Below are 23,107 nucleotides of genomic sequence, written 5' to 3' on the forward strand. Positions count from 1 at the left end.
TGAGATAGAACCTTCCCGGCTGGAGAGATGAGCTGGTGGTGAAGACCACCAGCTGCTTTTCCAGGGGATCCAGGTTTGACTCCCAGGTGGTTAATGACCATCTGTAACTCCAGTTCCAGAGAACCTGGTGACCTGGTGCCATCTGGCCTCCATGGCTCTAAGTATGTATGTGGCTTGGGTGCACAAATATACATGCAGGCAAATTAGTGTGTGTGTGTGTGTGTGTGTGTGTGTATGTTTGGGCGTGCCCGCATGAATGTATGTAAGGGTATCCATCATATTTTTCTGGAAAGTTTACATCTATAACAAAAATGGGGAGAATACACTGGGAGAGGTTATGCTTAGTCCTGCTGGTTCTAGATGTTCCAGGGTGGAGTGGTTCCCAATGGTGGCTTATTCTTCTCTTAGGAGAAGGGGAGGAGGAAATTGTGGTAGGGATTTGTAAGAGTAAGACAGGAAGGAGAGGAGGAAGTGTTGCAATTGAGTTGTAAAGAGAGTAAATTAATTAATTAAGTAAGTAAGTAAGTAAGTAAGTAGAAAATAAAAGAAGGAACATTGAAAAAATGGGGAGAATAGAATTGTGTGCATATATGTGGTGTTTTTTTTATTTTGTTTTTGTTTTTGGTGTTTGTTTGGTTTTTGTTTGTTTTAAGGTGGGGTTTCCCGTAGCACAGGCTGATCTTGAACTCCTAATGTAGCTGAAGATGAACTGAACTTCTGGTTCTCCCGTTTCCATCTTCCAGGCCTAGATTCCAGGCCTGTGCCACCATGCTCAGCCTCTTTGAGTGTGTGTGAAATGTGACTGCGGTTCCTGTAATCACTGCTTTAAGTGAGTCCTGCAGGCTCTGATTTCTCATATCTTAATCTGAGCACTCAGCGTTTCCTCTGTGATTTCCTCTGTGACTCTGCGTTGTTACCAATTTAGGCTCCATTTGAACTGCAGTTCTTAGAGGATGTGTTGGGTGGGGTGGCTAAGATAGCATAGTTTATATTATACATTTTATAGTGATAAAACAGTGTAAAGTGTTAATATTTTGTTGGTAAGTGGAAATATTAGTTCATTGATATGTAACTAAAACTGAATAATGTTTTTAACATTAGATGATATGGTCTTTATGCTAATTGCATGTCTGAGCATTGGCCATTTTTACTTGATATTTTAGTTTTGGGGATTTTTGTAGGCTTATTTTATTTGTTTGGGTTGTTTTTTGTTTTTTGTTGTTTTTGTTTTGTTTTTGTTTGTTTTGTTTTGTTTTGAGAGTGTTTCTCTGTATAGTCCTACCTATCATGGAACTCACTCTCTTGACCAGGATGGCATCCAGTTCAGAGATCCTTCTGTCTCTGGGGCTAAAGGTGTATGCCACCATGTCTGACCTTAGATGAAGTCTAAACGAGAGGATACTATACCAAATTCTATGCCAGTAACCTTGATAATTTCGATGAGATAGAGAAATTCCTTCAAAAACAAAACAAAAAAACAAAAAAAAAACAAAAAAACAAAAAAAAAAAAAAACACCCTCAAAACTGGCTAAAAAAAGAAATATACAAGATGAATCAGAGTTTTTTTTTTAATTCATTACCAAGAACCTCAGAAAGAACACTAGGCACAAGACCTCACTGATAAAAATCTCCAAAATATTTGAACAATGAACACCAGGCTCATATAGACAGAATTCTCTGTGCCAGTGAAAAATTTTAAAATTTGAAAAATTTTTTAAATTTTTAAAATTTTAATTTAAAATTTTAAATTTGAAAAATTAAAAAATCAGTTTCAAATTATTTTATGATGTCAATACAAGACTGACACCAAATGCTGACAAGAGCAGTTAACTGACAGCTGATCTCCCCGCCCCTCGTGACGTGTGGCCCCGCCCCTCGTGGCGTCATAGATGTAAAACTTGTAGGGAGACTCCAGATCAACTCTATCTTGGGTTTAGGCTCCATCTTAGAGAAGCTGACCTAAGGTTGAATTTGAGTTAACCAATAGACCTGGGCAACTAGCAGGAGTTTCCAAGTTACTCCCTGACAAGCCTGCACCCCCAAGTCACTCCCTAACACGCACCAGCCAGGAAGAAAACAGAAGTTAAGTTTATGGTTTGGCTCCCAGCACCAGCCAATTATTTTAAAGGGCAACAAAATTCCAGAATAGCCCCCAGTCAGATGTGTGCCAGGCTAGAAACCCCCTTGCTTGTCGGCTTGCCCCTACAAATACTTGCTTGAACCTGGGCTCGGCCTTCACTATCCTCCCCTGCTGCCTCAGGGTTGGCGGGAGCCCAAGCTCGAGCTTGAATAATAACCCTAATTAGATCGCATTGGAATCAGCTCCTTGGTGGTCTTTTGGGGTTCCTGAATGCTTTGAATGGGCACAACACAGGGCAAGGATGAAAATTATAAGCAAACTAGAAATAAAAGAAAATTCCTTTAATCTAATAAAGAACATCTCTAATACTCAAACAAAGCCCTTGATTAGCAAACAGATTTTTAAAGACGGTCTTCATACTTAGCCCAGCCTGGCCTTGAGCACTGAGCTACATCTCAGCCAAAACGAATGTTTTAACAATGATGGGTTGTATAGCTAAATATGAAAAAGAAAATAATACACTTTTAAAAGAAATCATAGAACTTGTGGGTATACAAATATTTTAAAAATAAGACATAAATAAGCACAAATTATAAGGAAATAAGTGAATACCTTCTGTTTGCTAAATAAAGAAAAAGTCATTAAAGAATGAAACAAGGGCTGGAGAGATGGCTCAGCGGGTAAGAGCACCGACTGCTCTTCCAGAGGTCATGAGTTCAATTCCTAGCAACCACATGGTGGCTCACAACCATCTGTAATGGGATATGATGCCTTCTTCTGGTGTGTCTGAAGACAGCTACAGTGTACTCATAAATAAAATAAATAGATCTTAAAAAAAAAAAAATGAAAGAGGCCAGGCAGAGTGGTGCATACCTTTAATCCCAGCACTCAGGAGGCAGAGGCAGGCGGGTCTCAGTGAGTCACTGGCATGCAAATGAGTCTTCTGAGGCTCTTTATTTCAATTTTGCTATTTGCATGTGTGGGGCACTTGAATGTGTGTGCATATACATGCAGAGCCTGAAATTGACATCAGGTTTCTGTCTTCAAGAAGTATTTAGGCAGCTCTCCTGGTGTGAACCTGGAGTCAAGTTGCCTAAGGGGCTGTTTGTCTGCCTCTTGTATGGAGATTACAGGCCTGAATCTCTGGGGATCGGAGGTCCTCACACTGGCACAGCAAATGCTTTGCTCAGGGAACCATCTGTCTCCTACTCTGGATTCTTACTTTTTTTTTTCTGTTTGTTGTTTGTTTGTTTGTTTGTTGAGTCAGGGTCTCTATGTAGTCCCTGCTGGCCTTGAACTCAAACTCCTACTTCTGCCTCCGAAGTGCCAGGATTACAAGCCTGTACCACCAGGCCCAGCCATACCTGAAGATCTTGCATCACAGGTCCTGAATCAGGAAGACAGGGAAGAGCCCAAGAGCCTAACAAGCCTCCACATTGTGAACATGTCTACAGCTGGTGGGTCCTTAGAGCTCATTTCAAAGATTTAGAATATTTTGGTAAAGAGGGGGAGTAAAAGAAACTCATCCAGTGTGTGGGAATCCTGAGAGCAGTGTCACATGTGTGATAGGCACGGGAGCTTGCTACCACTATCCTGCACACCTCCAGACAGGCTTGAAATCTTGTCATGAAAACCCTGCCACTGAGCACGCCTTTAATCCCAGCACTTGGGAGGCAGAGGCAGGTGGATTTCTGAGTTCTAGGCCAGCCTGGTCTTCAGAGTGAGTTCCAGGACAGCCAGAGCTACACAGAGAAACCCTGTCTCGAAAAACCAAAAAAAAAAAAAAAAAAAAAAAAAAAAAAAAAAGAAAAAAAAGAAAACCCTGCCACTGGATGGATTCCCAGTCCTGCCCGAGCCTGTGACAGGAGGATCTAAGAGCAAACAACTCCAGTTTACCATATATTGTCCCTACGCTAGACACTCTTGTGACCTCATCTACATCTTTTACTGGAGTTTGAGTGTGTGTGGTGTATGTGTATATTCATGTGGGCATGTGTGCCGCTGTGTATGTAATCCAGAGATTGGCACCAGGTGTCTTCCTCTACCACCACCACCACCCACCTTATTTTTGAGAATCTGATGTTCATTAGTTGGCTAGACTGGTAAATGCTTTATACCATATTATCCGGATAAATGTGTAAATGAGAAGAGACCAGTCAATGTCACTCTTGGTGTCTACAAAACAGGAAAAAGAAACTAGTCTGGCCAAGTGTGGTGGCAGCTCTCTATGAGCTCTGGGGTCCCCATCTGACTCTGCTCCTTTAATCCCAGCTCTAGAGTCACAGAAGCACACCTCTGCTCACAGCTTTTTATGTGGGTGCTGGGAGTCTTTATTCAAGTTTTCATGCTTAGAGGCAGAGGCAGGAAGATCTCTGTGAATTCAAGGGCAGCCTGGTCTACACAGTGAGTTCCATCCAGCTAGGGCTACACAGTGAGACCCTGTCTTCAAAACAAAAAGTCCTGTGTTTGCCCAGCAAACACTTTACCCACTAAGACATCTCCCCAGTCTCATGCTTCTGTATTCCATTCCTTTATTTTTACTCTTGTCTTGCTCAGAATAATTTGTGCTGATTCATAAAAATGCATGACCCTGTAATATTAAAGCCATTAAAATTATGTAGCAGGGAAAAATGGACGGGAGGAAATCATGTTTTGTATTGTTGTTGGTATTTGGGTGGGGGTGGGAGGGCAGCTCTCTATGAGTTTGAAGCCAGCCTTGACTACTTAGCAATTTCCAGGATAGTTGGGGCTACACAGAGGGCTCCGTTTCAAAAAGCAAAACCTATTTGATGGAGCACAGCTGTTATTTGTATTTAAAACAAGACACAGTTCCTTGAGTCTTGGTTTGGAGAAAGCATACAATCTTCAAGTCTCCCAGAGCCGCCATTCACTTCCCTAAGCAACACAGAACAACCAGTGCTTGGGGAATCACAGACCATTCTGAGAACCCAATGAAAACATCAGAGCCTCTCTAGTCCCCAAAAGTACACTGCATGCAGTATGAGGTCCAGGACACGACATCCCAAAATATGTCCATAGGAGACCGGAATGAGTCTCAAAATACACTTCTTCAACACCAATGAGCTGTTTTTTTTCTGAGGAACTACAGACAGAATGAACATACTAGCTCCAAAAGGCCTTTTTTGCTAAAACAACAAAAAGACTTTACATCTAGAAGGGGAATCCTCTTGAGTGAGTAGCCTCACGAAGAGGTGGGTTTTATTACCTGGACTGCATTGGCTGCATCTCCAGGTCCTTCCCTCACCCTCTCAGGACTTCAAGTCCCAGCAACTCCAGGTCCCTGCTCCTCATCTGCAGCTCAGGGTCCTAGATAAGTCACCGTGCACTCCTATGTCTGACTATGTTTGTTTGGGTTTTTTTTTGTTTGTTTTTTCTAGACAGTGTTTCTCTGTATAGAAACTCAAACTCAGAAATCTGCCTGCCTCTGCCTCCCGAGTGCTGGGATTAAAGGCATGTGCCACCACGCCCGGCCTGACTATGTTTTTATCTGACCCTGTTTTCTCCTGTTAATCTTCCTGATGTTTCTTTTGCTGCCATTCCAGACAGGGTTCCCCAGTCAGGACTCCCTGACAGACAGAAGGGAATGACGGCGTTCCCTGTGAATTCAGAGCTGAGGAAAGGGCTTGGGGTTTAGACTCAGCTTCCTTGACTGGTTTCTCCTTGGTGGCGCCTTGTGTCTCAGTGAGCCAGTTAAGAGGAAATAGGAAGCAAGTCACTTCAAGGGAAAGTAACTACAACGTAGGGACTGCTGAATTGTCCCAGGGTGAGTGGGGGCCTTCTGTCTTCCCTTTTTATTGCCTATAATTGATTAATAAAGTGGATTTGAAATCCTGAGCACCAAAGGCCCTTTCCCACCCTGCCCACATGTTCCCTCCATCCCATGGGCCTTCCTCATCAGTTACCCCCATGTTCCTGGCAGGTCAACCTTATGGGCCTGCTCTGCCAGCCAGCAGCCAGTTCAGATCCTGGGTAAAGTAACTCACTGATCCCGGAACCCACTCAACATCCTGTGGTGTTTGCTGGCTCTGACTAAACCCCATCTTGATAAACCAATGGGTGATTAAATCTATCTCCCTCAACCTGTGATCTGACTTGAGTCATGCATGACACCCCCAAACCACAGAGCCCAACTCAGGGATGGGCTCAGAAGAGACACCTGAAAATACCGTGATAGGTCAGCTAGTCCTCTTTCTCACCCCTTCCCATCCCCGTGTTTGCTCTGTTTAACTGAGGAGTCTGGCTGGATCCCTAAAGGGGTGGAAAAGCAGAGCAGGAGGTGGTGGTGTAAATAAAGCCTGATAGCTGCCTCCCAGGGCACTTGCTGTCTGCCAGGCACCGTGCTACAGGATGAGGCTACCAATTTGCTCTTGACTCTCAATTGGTTATTTGTGTCTGATGCCCAGGTTGCTTGATTTCAATGCTTATACCAAAACCTGGAAGAACTAAGGGGCAGACAGACAGCAGGGTTACAAATGGCCCCCAAGAGCGGCAGCTTGCTAGGCATGGCTCCCTGTTATGCTAACAGCTCACCAGGCCAGGGCAGAACCCTGCTTTAGGGCAAGTGACTAGGTCATCGAGATCTGATTGTATAGACAGAGGGCGTAAGAGCATGCATTCATAGGTGTGTATAGATGTGTGCATGCACGCATGTGTGAGTGTGTGTGCGTGTCTTGGAGTCCACTGTGGGGCTTTATATTTCATTTTTGCTCAGGCTTCCACGTACCCTTTACTTCATACTTTCCACAGAGGCTCAGAGAAAATAGCCTGAGCCCTAAAGGCAGAAAGTCTGGAGTTCAAATCCTTGCTCTGCCCTGGAGCCCCATTCCTTTGCTTTTCACACTGTGACACAGGCTGTGCTAGCTCAGGGCCTGTGGAGGGGAGGTCTGGTGTGCAGATGCTGGTGTTAAAGGCTCTGTGACCACAGGTAAAGGGTTGCCATGTCTCTCACAACCTCACCGCCCACCTTCTTCCTCCAAATTTACCACGCAGTCAGATGTGAGAAGCCAGTCAGAACTGCCTGTCACCACTCAACCCACAGGGCTGCTCCCCTAACTGTCTCCAGTCACATGGGTGTCTGAGTTTGCCTCACCCTGGCAGCCCCCGCTACCTCTTCTTTTGCACTAGGCAGTTTGAATGTCTTCTCACGGCACAGTGGTCATCATTGTTCCCAGTGAGTGAAGTCCACATTTATAGAGGAACCAGCTATAGAAATGAGACTAGGCTCAGCATCCTGATGCCTAGCATCCTGATGCCTGGTCCAGAGGCCCTGAAAGACCACAAGAAGCGTCGTAGCCATCTGCAGATCACAAGCATCTACAGAACACCTGTCTGAAAGGAGTACCTCAGGAACCACATCCCTTCATCTTTCTCACAGAGCCTTGCTGCCTCAACCCCAAACCTCAATGGCATGCCCAACAGCCCCTCCCTCCTCCACACCTCTAGCCTACCTGATAACAAAAACAGACACCGGCCTCGGGCAATTCCTAGATGCAAGGCACAGCCCCATGCTAAGCACATGTGAATTTCCCAGCGTTTGCCCTGAACATCCCTACAATCACCCCCAACTCTATCTCCTGCCCTCCTCATCACTCGTGGATTGGACCACGGCTGCAGCCTCCTCACCAGCTTCTCTGCTGTCTCCTCTTACTCCTCAACTCCATCGTCTGTACAAGTGTAATGGTCCCTACCATGTTCAAGACCACCCATGGCTTCCCAGAGCCTGTGCTCTGAGTTCTCCATGCTGCTCAACTCCAGCACTGAGAAGCCCTCAGGTATCCACATCTTCCACATGCCCCATATATAACCATATGCCTGTGCACACCACACACTCTGTGTACATGTGAGCATGACATACATACCTCATGGGTACCTATAGACCCCATGAGCCCCATATACTCCAGTAATGTACTACTAATACCATATATGTACTCATGTGTATACGTGTCATACACACATAATGCATATTCCACAACCGCAGTGCACACTGCATGCTCCATAGATCCTATCTAACTTCCATATAAAATCTGTACACCTCATACATGCCATATGTCTTACATGCCACACAGGCTATATACTTCATACGGTCTACAATATAATAATACACAGGAACTGTATATGTACCACTCACATCCCATACACTCCCTATACGTACCACACATACTTCATACACACAAGCCAGTTTTCCAGAGGTCAGAGACGTAAGGTTTCACTTGTCCTTTCTACCTGAGTGTTGTTTCCTGGTTCCACTGAGTCCTGTGGCTCTTTCCATGACCCCTCCCCCAGGCTAGGGACGTTAGTGTGTGTATGGCCTGCTTTTCATCACATGGGGCCCAGCAGGTCCTAATCTAGGATGGAGAGGACAACATCAGAGTAAACAGCCTTCTGCTCCATGCCTTTGCTTCTCCATCTTCTTCACATGCCCAGGCCTTGCTGCTTCTGAGAGCCCCTCTTCCTAGTCTGCCTATCTGCTGAGACCCTACCATTCTCCTAGGCATATCAGGTACCTGGATCCCTGTTCCTGAGGACCAAGCTTTTCTCTCACATCTACACATAGCTGTAGGCTAGGTCTAGGCAGAACCAGGACAGCCACCTCCTAGCTTCCCCAGAGCAGGAACCACTGGGGGAGCTTGGGTTGGTGTACTGAGTAGAGCAGGCCCTGGACTCTGGTTCCTTCCTCTTAGCCCACAAGGTTTCATAGATCCATAGCAACGTTCCCTTCACACAGGAGAAGTAAACTCGACCTCCGAGAATTCAGGAGGAAGTGAATTACCATGGTCACAGAATGAGTCAGGACAGGATTAACTCAGGGGCAGACTACATGGCATTGGGGTGTACTGTGGCTGGGGGCTGGACTGCTCTAGACTTCCATGTGTCTGCACCTGCATTTTCTTTTTTTTTTTTTTTTTTGGTTTTTCGAGACAGGGTTTCTCTTTATAGCTCTGGCTGTCCTGGAGCTCACTTTGTAGACCAGGCTGGCCTCGAACTCAGAAATCCGCCTGCCTCTGCCTCCCGAGTGCTGGGATTAAAGGCGTGCGCCACCACGCCCGGCTGCACCTGCATTTTCTATGAACCTTCCTTGGACAATCTTAAGCTCATTTGCTCCCATGAGTGACAGGAAAAGATCATTACCACAGTGGGTGCCTTGGAAGGGCAGAAGGGCAGACGGGCAGAACCACCTGGTCAGGAACAGTTGTGGATTGGCCCCAGCCCAGGGAAGCCAGGCAGGCACAGGATTCAAGAGCTTGGGCCTGTGCTCGGTCTGCATTCTCATTCTCCTTGATCACACCTTGCCTGCTTCTGACTCCCAAAGCCCTCAGGACTCAGCCTCAGTCTTGAGGCCTGGCGGATCATCAACTCCAGACAACACGGTGTACAACAGTGCTATCTCACGTCCTCCATCACATACCAAGGCCAATCTCACTCCATCCACAGCATAGCCAGCCCCACAGGCTGCAGGGCCTCAGTGCAAATCTGCCCATTTCACCTGTTAGGTTTTGTTTTGTTTTTCCAAGACAGGGTTTCTGTGTCTCTCTGTGTAGCCCCGGCTGTCTTGGAACTCACTCTGTAGACCAAGCTGTCTTGGAACTCAGAGATCTGCCTGCCTCTGTCTCCTGAGTGCTGGGGTTAAAGGCGGCGCCACCACTGCTTGGCTCCATCTTGTTCTTGGTTGCCTGTCAACTTGGGCTGTGCCAGCCTCAGGGGTTTGATGAATGACAGGTAGTGGAGGAGGTGCCAAGGTGATGTCATTGGTAAGGAGTTGCAGGAAACAAAGGTGGGCAGGAGCCCAAAGTGCCACTGCTAGGGTCATCGTTCCAGGCCACAGAGCATCCTGGAGCTGTGAGAGAGGGCAGAGGTCTACCTAGACGTGGTTCTGTCTCTACTGCTCCTTGGTTGCACCCTCTCAGTCTCTGGGCCTCAGTCATCTCTATAATGGAGTGGACTACTCTAGTCTCAGCATCTTTTCTAGACAGCTTTGATGACGGGGCATCAGAGCTATAATTAAAAAGTGGGGGGGAGTGAGACCCCATTTCCCCCTTTGTAGATAACAGAAATAAACGCAAGTCTAGGATGCAAAATAACAAATAGTTCAACCAACTTTATCTTCTCATGGTGACTATCAAATGCTTAAAAAACAAAGCTTGTGTGTCTGTGCACATAAATGTGTGTGCTCATGAGCATGGCATCATGCAGAGGACAGAAGACAAGCCAGCTCTCTCTTTTTACTATGTGGGTCTCCAGAATGGAATTTAGGTCATCAGGTTTGGCAGAAAATGCCTTAACCTGCTGAGCCATCTCACTGGCTCCCCTAAGTCTTTTTAAAATATCAAAAATTTCCGGCCGGGCGTGGTGGCGCACGCCTTTAATCCCAGCACTCGGGAGGCAGAGGCAGATGAATTTCTGAGTTTGAAGCCAGCCTGGTCTACAAAGTGAGTTCCAGGACAGCCAGGGCTACACAGAGAAACCCTGTCTCAAAAAACAACAAACAACAAAATTCCCTAAAACGCTGATGATCTGAGCAGGGTTTAGCTTGCCTTCCGGATGCTCTGGCTCATAGCGGGTGTTCATCCTGCATTCTCCTCCTCTGATGGCTCAGCTCCTTCATACCTTCACTGACTGGCACAAACTGGCTTCCATAGCTACAGCTCCCAGCCCTTATGTTACTGTCTGATACTCACCTATTCTCTTGCCAGAGATGAACAAGAAAAGAGACCTAGATGGCTAGGCGAGTCCAGACTAGAGCCCTGTCTGAGCAGTCCCTGGGGGTTCAGCTGATTATGCTATCTTGTCTCTGGGATCTTAGGGTGGTCTCAGGACAGTTTGTCCCAAAAGCAGCTCCCACTCAGGGTTAAAGACAGAATGGGATCCCCTGGCAGCAGAAATGCCTGCCCCTCCACCACAGCACAGAACAAGCAGCAGGTCCCCCCCCCCCAACACTCACTCTGTAGAATTTCACCCCCAGTCTCCTGCTAGTCTTCATGTTCTCTCAAGTCCTTCCAACCCTCAGCAGCTGAAGCTATTAAAGAAGAGCCCGCTTCTGGGTGGCACAGGGTATCACTGGGTTCTACACTCTGGGAACTAACTGGGCATAGAACTGAGGATCTGGTGGAGTGAGGGGAGGCTGAATGGAGAGGGGAAGGGTGGCAGAGCCCTAATGCCTGAGGCCAGGGGCCAGCAGCAATGAAGAGGTCCTCCCCAGTAAACCCGCAGTTCAGTCTGAGCAAAGGCTCCTCCCAAGGGAAGCCCAGCATTTCTCTAACCACTAATCCTGAGCCCAGGCACACAGAGATGATAGCATCTGAAGACAGGGGGTAAGGCTGACTTACTGGCCATGCAGAGAAGGGTATGGAAGAGCCACTTCATAGCTGGAGCAGATGCAGCTGTGTGAGCTGAGTGGGGTGACACAGAAGGACCTCAGAAAGTACTCAGCTTCCCTCCCTCTGCAGGGGAGGCCAGGAGGTGGAGACAGAAACATCTACAGATAAGGGACCACAGGCCCACAGGTACTTTTTTTTTTTTTTTTAGTTTTTCGAGACAGGGTTTCTCTATATAGCCCTGGCTGTCCTGGAACTCACTCTGTAGACCAGGCTGGCCTAGAACTCAGAAATCCACCTGTCTCTGCCTCCCAAGTGCTGGGATTAAAGGTGTGCACCACCACTGCCCAACTCCCTAGGTACTTTTAAGTAGACATAGCCACCATAGCTTGTACAAGGCCAGCACGTGACTTCACCCATAGCTGTGGGCTGAGTCCTAGGAACTTAAGACAATTGCCAGCCCAGTTCCATCACTCAGTAGACTCACCATCTCATGCACGAGTAAGCTAAGATTTGGCTGGTGGTCGTCCTGGGTGTCTTTGGCAGACAGAGGGGGTGCAGGAGCAAGTCGTCCAGGTAGGTGAATTCCAGCCTGTCCTATCCAGAATGTTCCCCAGCCAGACTCATGGGGTCAGTCCCCAGCCATATTGGGTCCCCTCAAATAGAAAGTGGCCTCACAGGTAGGAACTGGGCTCTTATGTTTGCTCCTGTACTAACCACATAGGGCTGTGGAGGACCAGGTGAGCATGGAGACCCTATGTATTAGTTAAAGTCATTGCTTCAATCCAGTTGTGGTTCAAATGTCTTCAAAATCTGAAGCTGATAACAGCTTCACAGCTCTGAGCTTCCAGCCTAAGAGAAGAAGTAGACTTCATGGCCTTTATAGCCAGCTCTGACCCTGCCTAGGCTGTGGAGAGGCTACTACCAACAGGGGCAGTCATATCTAAAGACTAATTTCCTCAATGATCCCTCAAAGTTTGCCCACACAGCAGTGAGGGAAGGAAGCCATTCTGCACAGCCCAGCAGAGCTCTGGACAGGTAAGCCTAGGACAATCCCAGCTTTCAGGAGTGTAGGGTGGGAAGACTGAGTTCAAGGCCAGCCTGGGCCATGTGGTAAGACCTCTTGGCAAAGATGGGCTGCTTTGAACCCGACTGTCCAGCTGGAGCTATCAGCCACAAATAACTGACACGTTAAAATGACGTTAGTGTATGGACAGAACTGAACTCTAGAGCGTATGCAATCTTAATCTTAATTCAGAAAAGCCGGGCATCAAACCTCTCATTCTTCCATAGATGTAAGAGAACATTCTGGAGTATTATAGTATTAGCAAAAGCAGACAACCACATGGCCTTAATGACTACATGAAAATCAATTTTATTTTGTTTTTCACATGGAAAACATATTTAGCCAAAGTTCTGTGTAGATTCAGTGACACTTCAAACATTTCCACGCTGTTAGCTTTGGTCTGACGTTGACTAGATCTTATACAATTATTCACAAAGAGATTACAGTTCACCACCCCACACACACACAACACATTATTAGCAGCTAGAAAAGCAGAGTTCCAGGTCTGATGTCTTACTACCACATCATAGTGTAGAGCACCCAAAGGCTGCTGGACAGACCTGTCACAAGCTGCAGTGGCACCAGCAGCCAGCCCACCTTCCCATCGCTGCTTGAAAGCCTAGCTTCTCCTGATCCAAGCACATTTGGTAGAGCCACTAAAGGATTCTCTCATCTCTGGCCCATGGGGAAGAAAGGGGCAGTCTAGAACACCAAGCACACCCTTGGTAGGGTAGGAAAGCCCAGGATGGCAGCTCACTTAGGAACTCTGAAAGCAACAAGACTGAGTGTGTACCCCAGGCACCTCAGGAGGCCAGGCAGTGCTGATGGTCAGAGCTGCACAGGGCACAGGTTACTTTCTGCACCTCTGTAGGACTCCACAGAGTACCAACACCTCTTGTACCCACCAAAGATTGTCAATGCTATCTGTAACTATGACTTGCAGAGGAGCCCTCTCAGCCTATTTGATATTAATGCTTTCCCACAAAGCAGAGCTTCAGGCACCTAGGTTAGGGACCTGGCTTTGCTCTCTTGTTCGGTCCTTCTCTTACAGCACCCAGTCCTAGGCTGAAGTTTGGCAAATACATACTTACAAGGAACCAAGCTGAGTGCCAGTCTTATGCCACTAACTAGACTGTACCCTTCCAGAATATCCACGTCGTGAAAGACAGAGGAGAGGCTGAGGGCATGCTCCAGTTACAGAACAAAGGCAGTCCACTACTTGAATGCCAGATTAGATCCTAGACTGGGGGTGGGAGGGAGAAATGCTTGAAACAGCATTTCTGGATAGACAGACAGAGGAAGCCTACAACACAAACAAGCAACTATTATCCTGACCAGACACTACATATTTCTAACCTTGGTAACTATCCTATGAACACAGCACAAAGCATGGTGAGGGTAAAGTGGAATGCAGTGCAAAATCCTTCAAGTAGTTTGGGCAGCGGCGGGGGAAGGGGCAAGGGAAAGGAAAGACTGAATGGTTAAAGAAAATAGAGAAAAGATGTTCTTTGTTCTATCCTTGATGCTACTGTGATTCTGCAAGTAGTTCAAAAAAGGAAGTTTATAGAGCCATGGCAGGTCTGTAATCCGAGTATCTGGGAGGTTGATGGAGCACTGCGAGCTCCAGTCCATTCTGGGGTCTAGGCCAGGCCAGCTTGTGCAACAAGGACATCCCCCACTTCCTCTCCCTACCACTCCCCAAAGGGAAGTCTGATACATATTCAGGGAGAGGTGTGTATCAGGAGGTGGGAGACTGTCTTGAGAGATACAGGCAAGCAGGAAGTGTGACATACACCAGTGGAAGGGGCCTGCCATCTCTCCTCCAGACAGAAGTTGTTCCAGTCCTAGCCAGCCTTTCCTCAAAAAGTGGAAGAATATTTGAAGATGAGCTCCACAAGGAGTCAGGGGCAGGCAGACCCAAGGCCACCTAAAATAGCCTTCATTAGAGGAGGGTGTCTGCCATTTCACAGCTCATGGTGCCGGCATTAGACAGAGGCTAAGGAATGAGTCCAAGGCTACATGAATGGCTAAGTCGCTGAACTGGAAGCCACACGTGACTGTTCCCTCAGGAACTAGGACCCTGAACTACTAAAAAAGAAAAGGACAGGATACCCAGATCATGAGTTTTTGAGAAATTAGAAAGCACAAATACAGACTGGCACCCTTGCATTCCCAGGTGCCAAGGGCTGGACAATATCCATCTCCAAATTCCTGTATCCAAGTTCTACACCTCAATTCGACTAGACTTAGACACTTGGCTTTGAGGAGGTCACTAAGTTCAAAAGAGGTCAAAAGGGTGGGGCTCAGACCTAGTCCACAGGGTTGGTGCTGAGAAGGGTCACTGGCACACACAGAGGAGAAAGGTCAAGTGAGCAAGCTAAGGAGAGGACTCTCCATGCTGGGACCCTCTCAGACTTCTAGCATTTCCGTCTGTGATATCTTGTTACAGCTGCCCAAGCAAATTGACATCTTAGGCTACCTTCTCAAATAGTTTCCATATTAAGACTGAACAGTGTGTGTGTATACCTGCATGCATGTACACACGTGAGCATGTCACAATGATGTGAGGAGGTCAGAGGACTGCCTACAGGAGTCTTCCTTTCCATCGTGTAGATCCTAGTGAATAAACTCAGACTATCAAGCACGGTGGCTAGAGCGTTCACCCGCTGAGCCACCTCACTGGTCCTTCTGGTCCCTTCGTGGTTGCAGGGCTGCGGGATCAGGTGGGTCTCTTGATGACCTCAGCTCCATCCCAAGCTCCTTGAAAAGCACCACAAGGGTCTCTCCCATTTCAACTTTTGTGTGCATGAAAGAAACCTGTAGCCTCATTTGAGGCCTCCCCAGATATGGGAACTAAGCCCCAGAGAGGAAGGGGCAAGTTCCATCTTCCAGTGGTGAATGTCAGAACGAGTTCCTAGGACTCAGCTCTGGCCATCATGCTATCTGTCTTTCCTCAGAAAGACATCCTACCTGAGCTAAGAGTGCTGCCAGCAGCTCGTGGCCCGCAGGGGAGCCCTGTACGTGAGCAGAAAAGGATCGCATCACTGGATCCAACACTAGGAGAGGAATGTGAGGCTCTTGCTCTTTCTGACCTCACTGGTCCAGGGGTAGAGGTGTCTGAGGTCATACAAAGTCTTTTTTTTTTCTGAGACAGGGTTTCTCTGTGTGGCCCTGGCTGTCCTGGAACTCACTCTGTAGACCAGGCTGGCCTCAAACTCAGAAATCCGCCTGCTTCTGCCTCTGCCTCCCGAGTGCTGGGATTAAAGGCGTGCACCACCACCGCCCTGTGTCACACAGTCTTAAACATTGAAGGATCTGATTGTCCAGAGGTCTCTGCTGCTTAAACAGAGGCTTCCTGGGTAGGCTAGTGACTCTGTAAATGAGCGTCACCCACACTCTAGAGTTTATCAACAGCACAATAAATAGTATCTCCATCCTTTACAGCAGGCTTTAGTATGCTGGATGGTGAACTGCAGATTGCATTTTTATATTTTATGCTTGGGAGGTTGATGGAGAATTGAGAGCTCTAGAGTAGGCTAGGCTCTAGGCCAGGCCAGCTGTATTGTTACATCTGAAACAGGCTTCTGAAGCAACATCCCCAATTGCTTCCAGATACATCAAAGTTCAGTGAAATGCTTATAGGGTTTTGAAGGAGCTGGGACCTCTATTCTTTCTGCTAAGATTTGCCATATAAGCACAAGACAAGTTCTAGGCATTTGCTGTTGGTCATGTTATATACTTTATAATCTGTCTGGAAATGAAAATGATATTCTCAACATTACCAAAAATAAAGTATTTTCTTCTTTGAGCTCTTATATTTTAAGGGGGAAGAAAAGGCTGAGGTTCCAAGTTACATCTTATATAGAAGGTTTAAAAGCAAACTCCGAGGAAACAAGCTTACCCATGCAGCAGCAGCTCAAGCCACTTAGTGCTGCCTATCCAAAGTGCACACTAGCACTTTGACAGCAGACGGAATGCTCCAGCTGCTGGCGGGCAGTGACTTCCTGTCTCCTGTTCTGGGTTGTAGTCACTTAGCAACAAGACCAGGGGCTAAGAATCGGTTAGGTGTTCCCTCTTTGGGGTCTCTTACTTATCAGCCAGTCTTCTTTCCTCCTATCCTGGGCAGTTGAACACTATTCTAAAAAAAAAGGGATGTCAGGACGGGAGAGGTGGCTCAGAGCAACTGCTGCTCTTGTAGGGATCTGGGTCGGGGTTGGGTTCCTAGCTCACCACTCCGTGGGACCACAGTTCTGGGACTCTAACCCGTTTTTCTTTTAGATGCTGGTCAGACCCAGGCACGCTCTTTCTGATACTATAGACTTTCTTATTCCTTCTTTAAACCTCCTCCTGGTCATGATGTGGCTGAGGTCCAAGTCAGCTTAACTCAGGCAGTGTGTGACCTTTTGTTTCCTTCCTTCTCACCATCGGCTGGGATGTACAACTTGCCTGGTATTTGACTTTTAAACCCTAATAAAACTGTCCTTGAGCTTGGGGCAACATTCCCAGGGCTGGATGAGCACCAGCGTAGATGTTTGGCAAATCATTAACATCTGACGTTTTCCGAGACCTGCTTAACGAGAACTGCTCCTTACTGCGCAAATGGTCTGTGCCAATGAATCCTCTTCTCCGTTTGCATCTGGTGAGCTCAGCTAGAACAGAAAAGCCTGCACAGGATGCTGTGCGAGCTGAGTTGTCACAATTCATTCACGTCGCAGATACTTACACTGGGCTGGCCTGGTTCAGTGATAATGAGAAAACATGAAGACACCTGCTCCCTAGGAGCTCACAGGCTGGAAGGAAAAACAAGAACAAGACATGAATAGAAGGCATTGCATATACATGGCAGAAAAGTGAGGCCTGCCCTGCAAGAGGCCTGGGGCCTCAGAGGGTGGAGCGGCTCTTCTGGCTGGGGGTTTGCAATCTCACAGAGGACCTGCTGGGTCAGAATGGTAGTAAGCATGGAGAAAGCCCAATGCACAAGCCAAACATGGTCCCTGCTCTCGTGAGCTTACAAGCTAGCAGTCATATTAACCAGGAATAGGAAGTAAGAGTGCAGCGAGGTGTGCTGGGCTCGGGGCATGCGGTTTGCATTATACAAGTCACAGGATCAAACGGGAAGCACCGGTCTGAAAAGTTTAAAAAAAAAAAAAAAAAGCCAGTTGCAAGGTGATGGAGCCACACTCTCTCTGTCCTCCCATCAGTAAGCCCAGGAAAGCTGGACATACTGTGTCCTTCTGCTGCTCCTGTAGCCCGAGTTCCCAAGCTTCTTAAAGTGACCTCACTGAGCGTGTTCTGACACCAAAATAAGGGGCCATTTGAATGACATGGTCCTAAATTGCAGGGCCAACTACTTCACCTAGTACTCAACCAAAGAAACAGTGATCTCCTTCCACGGAGGCAAGAACTGACTGCAAGAACCTCATGATGCTAGCCTTCAATGTGGCGCCCGCCTTGGGATTTCCAAGAGGTATTTTGATTACTCAATTTTTACCTTGGGTATTGACTTATGATCTAACCCCGGAGTTAGCTAAGATTCCTTTATGGCAATACTGTGACATGCATAAAAGGAAACCAAGCTGGGCATGGTGGCACATACCTTTAATCCCAGCACTTGGGAAGCAGAGGCAGGCGGATTTCTGAGTTCGAGGCCAGCCTGGTCTACAAAGTGAGTTCAGGACAGCCAAGGCTACCCAGAGAAACCCTGTCTCGAAAAACCAAAAAAATAAAAATAAAATAAAATAAAAATAAAAGGAAACCAAAGTAGACAACTGTCTCTTAAAACCTTGATCATAAGAGAAATAAAGAAGGCAGAACAGCATCGGGACCTGAAGGCATACACTGTGCAGTATGGAAAGCTAGTGAAATCAAGAGGGATACAGGAACTAGTAGCCATGAGGGTAAGGGAGAAAAGAGAGCAGGTACAGATACTGTCAAGAGACTATATCTTGACAGCTCCATAGGCTACCAAAGAAGTTTGAAATTTTATTCCAGAAACAATGATAAAGTTCTGGAAAGGTCTCAAGCACAAGCATAGTTAAGATCAGATTGATATCTTAAGAGTTCATCTTGTTATACATGAAAATATGCCCAACATAGCTAGGCGTGGTGGTGCATGCCTTTAATCCCAGCACTCAGGAGGCAGTAGCAGGCAGATCTCTGACTCTGAGGCTAGCCTGGAGTTCCAGAACAGCCAGGAGCCAGGGCTACACAGAGAAATTCTTTTTTTTTTTTTTTTTTTTTTTTTTTTTCCGTGGCTGGAGAGACAGCTATGGGTGCTAGGAACCGAACTCTTATATTTTTGGTTGTAAGCCTATTTCCCCAGCCTGAGAAATTCTATCTTTAAAAAAAAAAATAGGACAAAACAAAAATATTGTCCAACACATGAAACCCTATTTAAAACCACATACACAGACACAGGAGGAAGAGGAAGACATAATGGCCAACATCACTAGTTACTAGGAAACTGCAACTCAGAACCAGCTAAGGGACTGGGGATGGAGCTCAGTGGTACAATACTTGTCTACATCTGCAAGGTCCTGGGTCTGGTCCCCTGCACTGCAACAAAATAAAACACAGCACATATACAATGAAACACCACTTCAAATTAGTAAACAATATTGGTGAAGACTTGATAAACTGGAATCCTGATATCCTCCATGGGAACACAGTTTGGCAATTCCTCCAAAGACTAAAGCTAAGAGCTACCTTATGATCCAACCATTCTATTCCTATACAAAAGAATGAAAACACGCTGGGTGTGGTGGTACACCCCTTTAATCCCAGCACTTGGGTAGCAGAGGCAGGAGGGTCTCTGTGAGTTCGAGGCCAGCCTGGTCTACAAATTGAGTCCAGGACAGACAGAGCTTGTTACACAGGGAAACCCTGTCTCAAAAACAAAAACAAACAAACAAAAATCCATCTCCACCACCACCACCAAAAAAGCCCACATGTCCATGAAGGAGAACATGAAGGAGTGCTGCACACAAATATATACAGGAGCCTATTCATGATAGTCCCAAGTAGAAATCACAGAATGCCCATTATATGCACTGTAAATGAAGTATTTAGACAATTTAAAAAACTGAAGAGAAAAAACAAAACAAAAGAAACCCACTGGCAGTGCCACACACCTTAAATCCCAGCACCCGGGAGGCAGAGGAAGACAATGTGTGAACTCGGGACCAGCCTGCTCTAAGCCAGGGCCACACACACACACACACACACACACACACACACACACACACACACACACACAGAGAGAGAGAGAGAGAGAGAGAGAGAGAGAGATGCACTCACTTACTACTTGAAATGATGAGATATACCATGGCACAGACAAATCACATGTAACATTTATGAGAGGTCGTTAGAGGCAAATCCACAAGGACAGGAAGGTTAGTAGTTGCCAGGTGAAGGATGACTGCTAGTGGGAACAGGATTTTTCTGGTGATAAATATGTTCTAAAACTGATGATGATAATGGTTCCACAGCTCTGTAAATAGACGACAATCAGATGTACACTTTACAAGGATGAACTGCGTACTATGTACGTATCTCTCAAGTAAAAATTCGCCCCCCACTACAATGTGTAGAATGAAGAGGGAGGGTTGAGAGTAGCTGCCGCAGAAAGGAAAGACAGAAGCAGGGGAAGGAGTCATGGAATTATGATAGAGGAGGGCCAGAGGCCATCAGGCCCCTCTACAAAGAAGAAGAGTAGGAAACAAAGATGAGGTATCTGCAATTATTATCAAGCAGCAAAAGGGCATTTAATAATCTCCTACATATAAAGACTAACCCCACCTGTACAGAAAGTGCCCTGAATAAAGTATACCCAGCTGCCTGCTGGGCTACCCTGACTACTGTCACTCCTAAGCACATAGGGTTCAAGGTGTTGAAGCTCTGGGCAGCTCTGAGTGCTGGCTGGGGAGAGATGCTGGGAAGACCATCACTTTAGGCAGTATGTAAGTTTCTGGGTTGTCTGTGCTGTAAAAACTGCAATGCTGCTGAAGGGCATCTTTCCTGGTCAGCTCAAGGAGTTAGCTTTGAATACATACTGCCTACCTTCCATAAAGTCCTCCCCTCATTTCTAGCAGGAGGTTGACAAGTGCTCAAAGACCCTAGGCAAATGGGCCTGGGTTGCCAGACAGAACAATAAGAAAGCTGAGGGTGGGGTGGGGCTTCTAGACCCCACAGGCACATCTTCAACACACTGGGAGAACTGGAGCCTGTAAACGGATAGGGTGAGAGTCTGTCCACAATCTCATGGCCACCTTGTCTTCCTGACACTTTGGCCACCTCAACAGAAAAAACATGCTGCAGCCACAACTTCCAAGAATAAAATACCACTGAGAGATATCAACAAAGCCAGAATCTTTGCACCAGACCATTTACTTGCTTCACGGGGAAACCAAGGCTCAGGCCCAGTGCGTAGAGTCCTGGTTGGCATCCAGGTCTCTGTTCTCAGGACATTTTTCTTCTTACTCTACCAAAGTCTGAACCTCTAAGAACCTGACTGTGAGCTGTGAGCTACATAGGGCAAGAAAACCTTAGAAACCGTGGAGGACTTAGGTCTGAACTGGCAGAGAAATTAGAACTACCTTTTTGTAGGATCCTCAGAAGCCAAACCACTTTGGTTATATGCTCCCATCTTTCTGGGGGTGGGGTGGGGGTGCTAACCAAATGGTACATATGATACAGTTTTGTTAAGACTTAGCTCTGAAGTCTTCTGCTTCTTCATGTACATCACTGTTCATTCACAGTGTAGGCAGCCACCAAGGGACATGTGCTCAACCACAAGTCAAGTGCTCTGCGACCTACTGGGCACAGAACAATCCGAGCAGGTGAAGAGCTTGACATCCCAAAGGCGCTTATGCACTCAAGTGAAACACCACTTTTAAGCCTGTAGAGCAATACAGTATTAAATAATATAAAGTCAGATGAGAAGCCAAATAATCTACTCCCTTTCCATGGTAAAATCATTTGAAAGGAGAATAAACACAAACTTACATTTTCTGAAACTACTGTCTTATTTGCTAGTTTTGAATAAGTCTTCAATAATAAGTCAGAGACACAAAAAGTGAATTCTCAGGGTATCATTTCTAGAAAAGTGGGAATAAACAAGAGCCCATCACAGATGGACAGCAGTTTCTTTCCTACAGCGGCCACAAAACAAGTTGAACTCAAGTACAACAGACCATACAATTGGTACCATTCAAAATAATGAGACTCCTTTCTTTGCCTTCTTCCAAAGTATATAATGTATATTTAACAACACAAAAGACACCACTTGAGCTTCCCCTTAGCCAACAGGAGGAATATCCACATATAAAAATTAAAAATTTAAACTTTTAAGTCATTAATAGTTTTTAAACATAATACAGACTTAAAAATTGTTCAACATCAACCCAAGACCCCACCCCTAAGCACAGAAATCAACTCCAAATCCAGAAGTCACAGTTGTTTGTCCCTAGAAGTCCTACAGCACTGAACTTGATCTTTACACAGGCTACCAGTCAGTAAAAGACTCCCCCCGGGAGGAATGGAAGCCACTGCTGATTGCTGCTGCGTACATATCTACTCGGGAGGGTCTCAGGTCAGGTCTGTGAGACTTAGCCACCACACTAAGGCCCTGGAAGGCTGAGCTGGCAGCTTCCCTCATCTTCCCCCTCAAAGACTGTCCAGTAAGCACCTGAGAACTGACTTTTCTTGGAACAGGGTGCTGGCAAGATCTGTCAGGGCCAAGGCAACAGTGAGAAGTTCAGTTCTCGGCTCTTTGGATGACTGTGTAAAACATTGCTTTTAAAAGACACAATGTTAAAAATATTAAGAAAACGTCTACAAAATCTGGAGGGTTGCCTTTAACTCCAAGGGTAAAGCTTGTGGGTGGTGGGGAAGACTTGAGGACCCAGAACTGTAACTCTGCAGCACAAGACAGAGACACCCTTCAAAACTCATCACACTCTTAAGCTGTCCTACTAGGACAGCAAGTGTTCAGGGTGCAGGTAGGAGGAAAGGGCGCCAGCTCCTGCAAGGGAGGTTCCTACTGCACGCCCCACCTTATGTAAGAATGTCAGATTTAAGGGCAGCTGCCAAGGCCAGGGCATCAGGACTCTGCCTCGGAACCAGAGCTACTTTCCCGGCTGACTTCAATCTGGAGCGAAGGCAAGCTATCCAGCCGACTCTTCTTCTGTCGAGACTCTTCTTTCTCCTTGATCAGAGCACCCCATGCTCTCTGAAGCTCCGAGTCATCTTCCTCAGCACCAGATGCCCTGTGATCCACTTTCTTCGTGTTCTTTTCTTTGGTCTTGGGGGTAGATCCTAAGCGAGTCCACAAACCACCTGTTGGGGTGAGAAGACACTTCAGTTGGCAATTGATGCTGAGCACAGCTCAAGGCTGGTGTCCACACACCAGGCACAAGCTAGACACTCTCCTCTCTCCCAGGCTGTGTACCCCTCAGTCTGCCAAGAACCGCCAACTCTCACATTCTGCAAACTGAATGGGTCTATTTTACTATGTGCAATTCTCAGGTTTTCAGCTATACATTTTTAAAGTGTGTTTATGTATTGGGCTGAAGGCCTTATTGGTTAAGCATACTTGTTCTTGCAGAGGACCTGGTTATGTTTCCAACACCC

General features: G+C 46.6%; 2 protein-coding genes across 3 annotated transcripts in view; both read right to left on the bottom strand.

Annotated features, from left to right (window-relative positions):
* Nucleotides 1–11,461, bottom strand: part of Itgae (integrin subunit alpha E) — a 57,841-nt gene extending 46,380 nt beyond the window's left edge. The window contains exon 1 of the mRNA XM_021176640.3: nt 11,425–11,461. Within this exon, the coding sequence (XP_021032299.1) occupies nt 11,425–11,461 (37 nt within the window). The remainder of the gene's footprint in view (nt 1–11,424) is intronic.
* Nucleotides 11,462–12,767: 1,306 nt separating this feature from the next.
* The window catches only part of Ncbp3 (nuclear cap binding subunit 3), a 39,958-nt gene continuing 29,618 nt past the window's right edge, over nt 12,768–23,107 (bottom strand). The window contains exons 13-14 of one of the 2 annotated variants that reach the window (XM_085829830.1): nt 22,631–22,813; nt 12,768–22,184 (exon numbers count right to left, since the gene is read on the bottom strand). In XM_085829830.1, coding sequence (XP_085685956.1) covers nt 22,096–22,184; nt 22,631–22,813 — 272 coding nt within the window. In that variant the 3' untranslated portion in view covers nt 12,768–22,095. Of the gene's footprint in view, nt 22,814–23,107 lie in introns of both variants that reach the window. The other variant, XM_021176645.3, reaches the window with a different exon arrangement.

Source organism: Mus caroli, unplaced genomic scaffold (genome assembly GCF_978045245.1).
Source record: "Mus caroli unplaced genomic scaffold, Mus_caroli_1 scaffold_13, whole genome shotgun sequence".
Taxonomy (NCBI): Eukaryota; Metazoa; Chordata; class Mammalia; order Rodentia; family Muridae; genus Mus; species Mus caroli.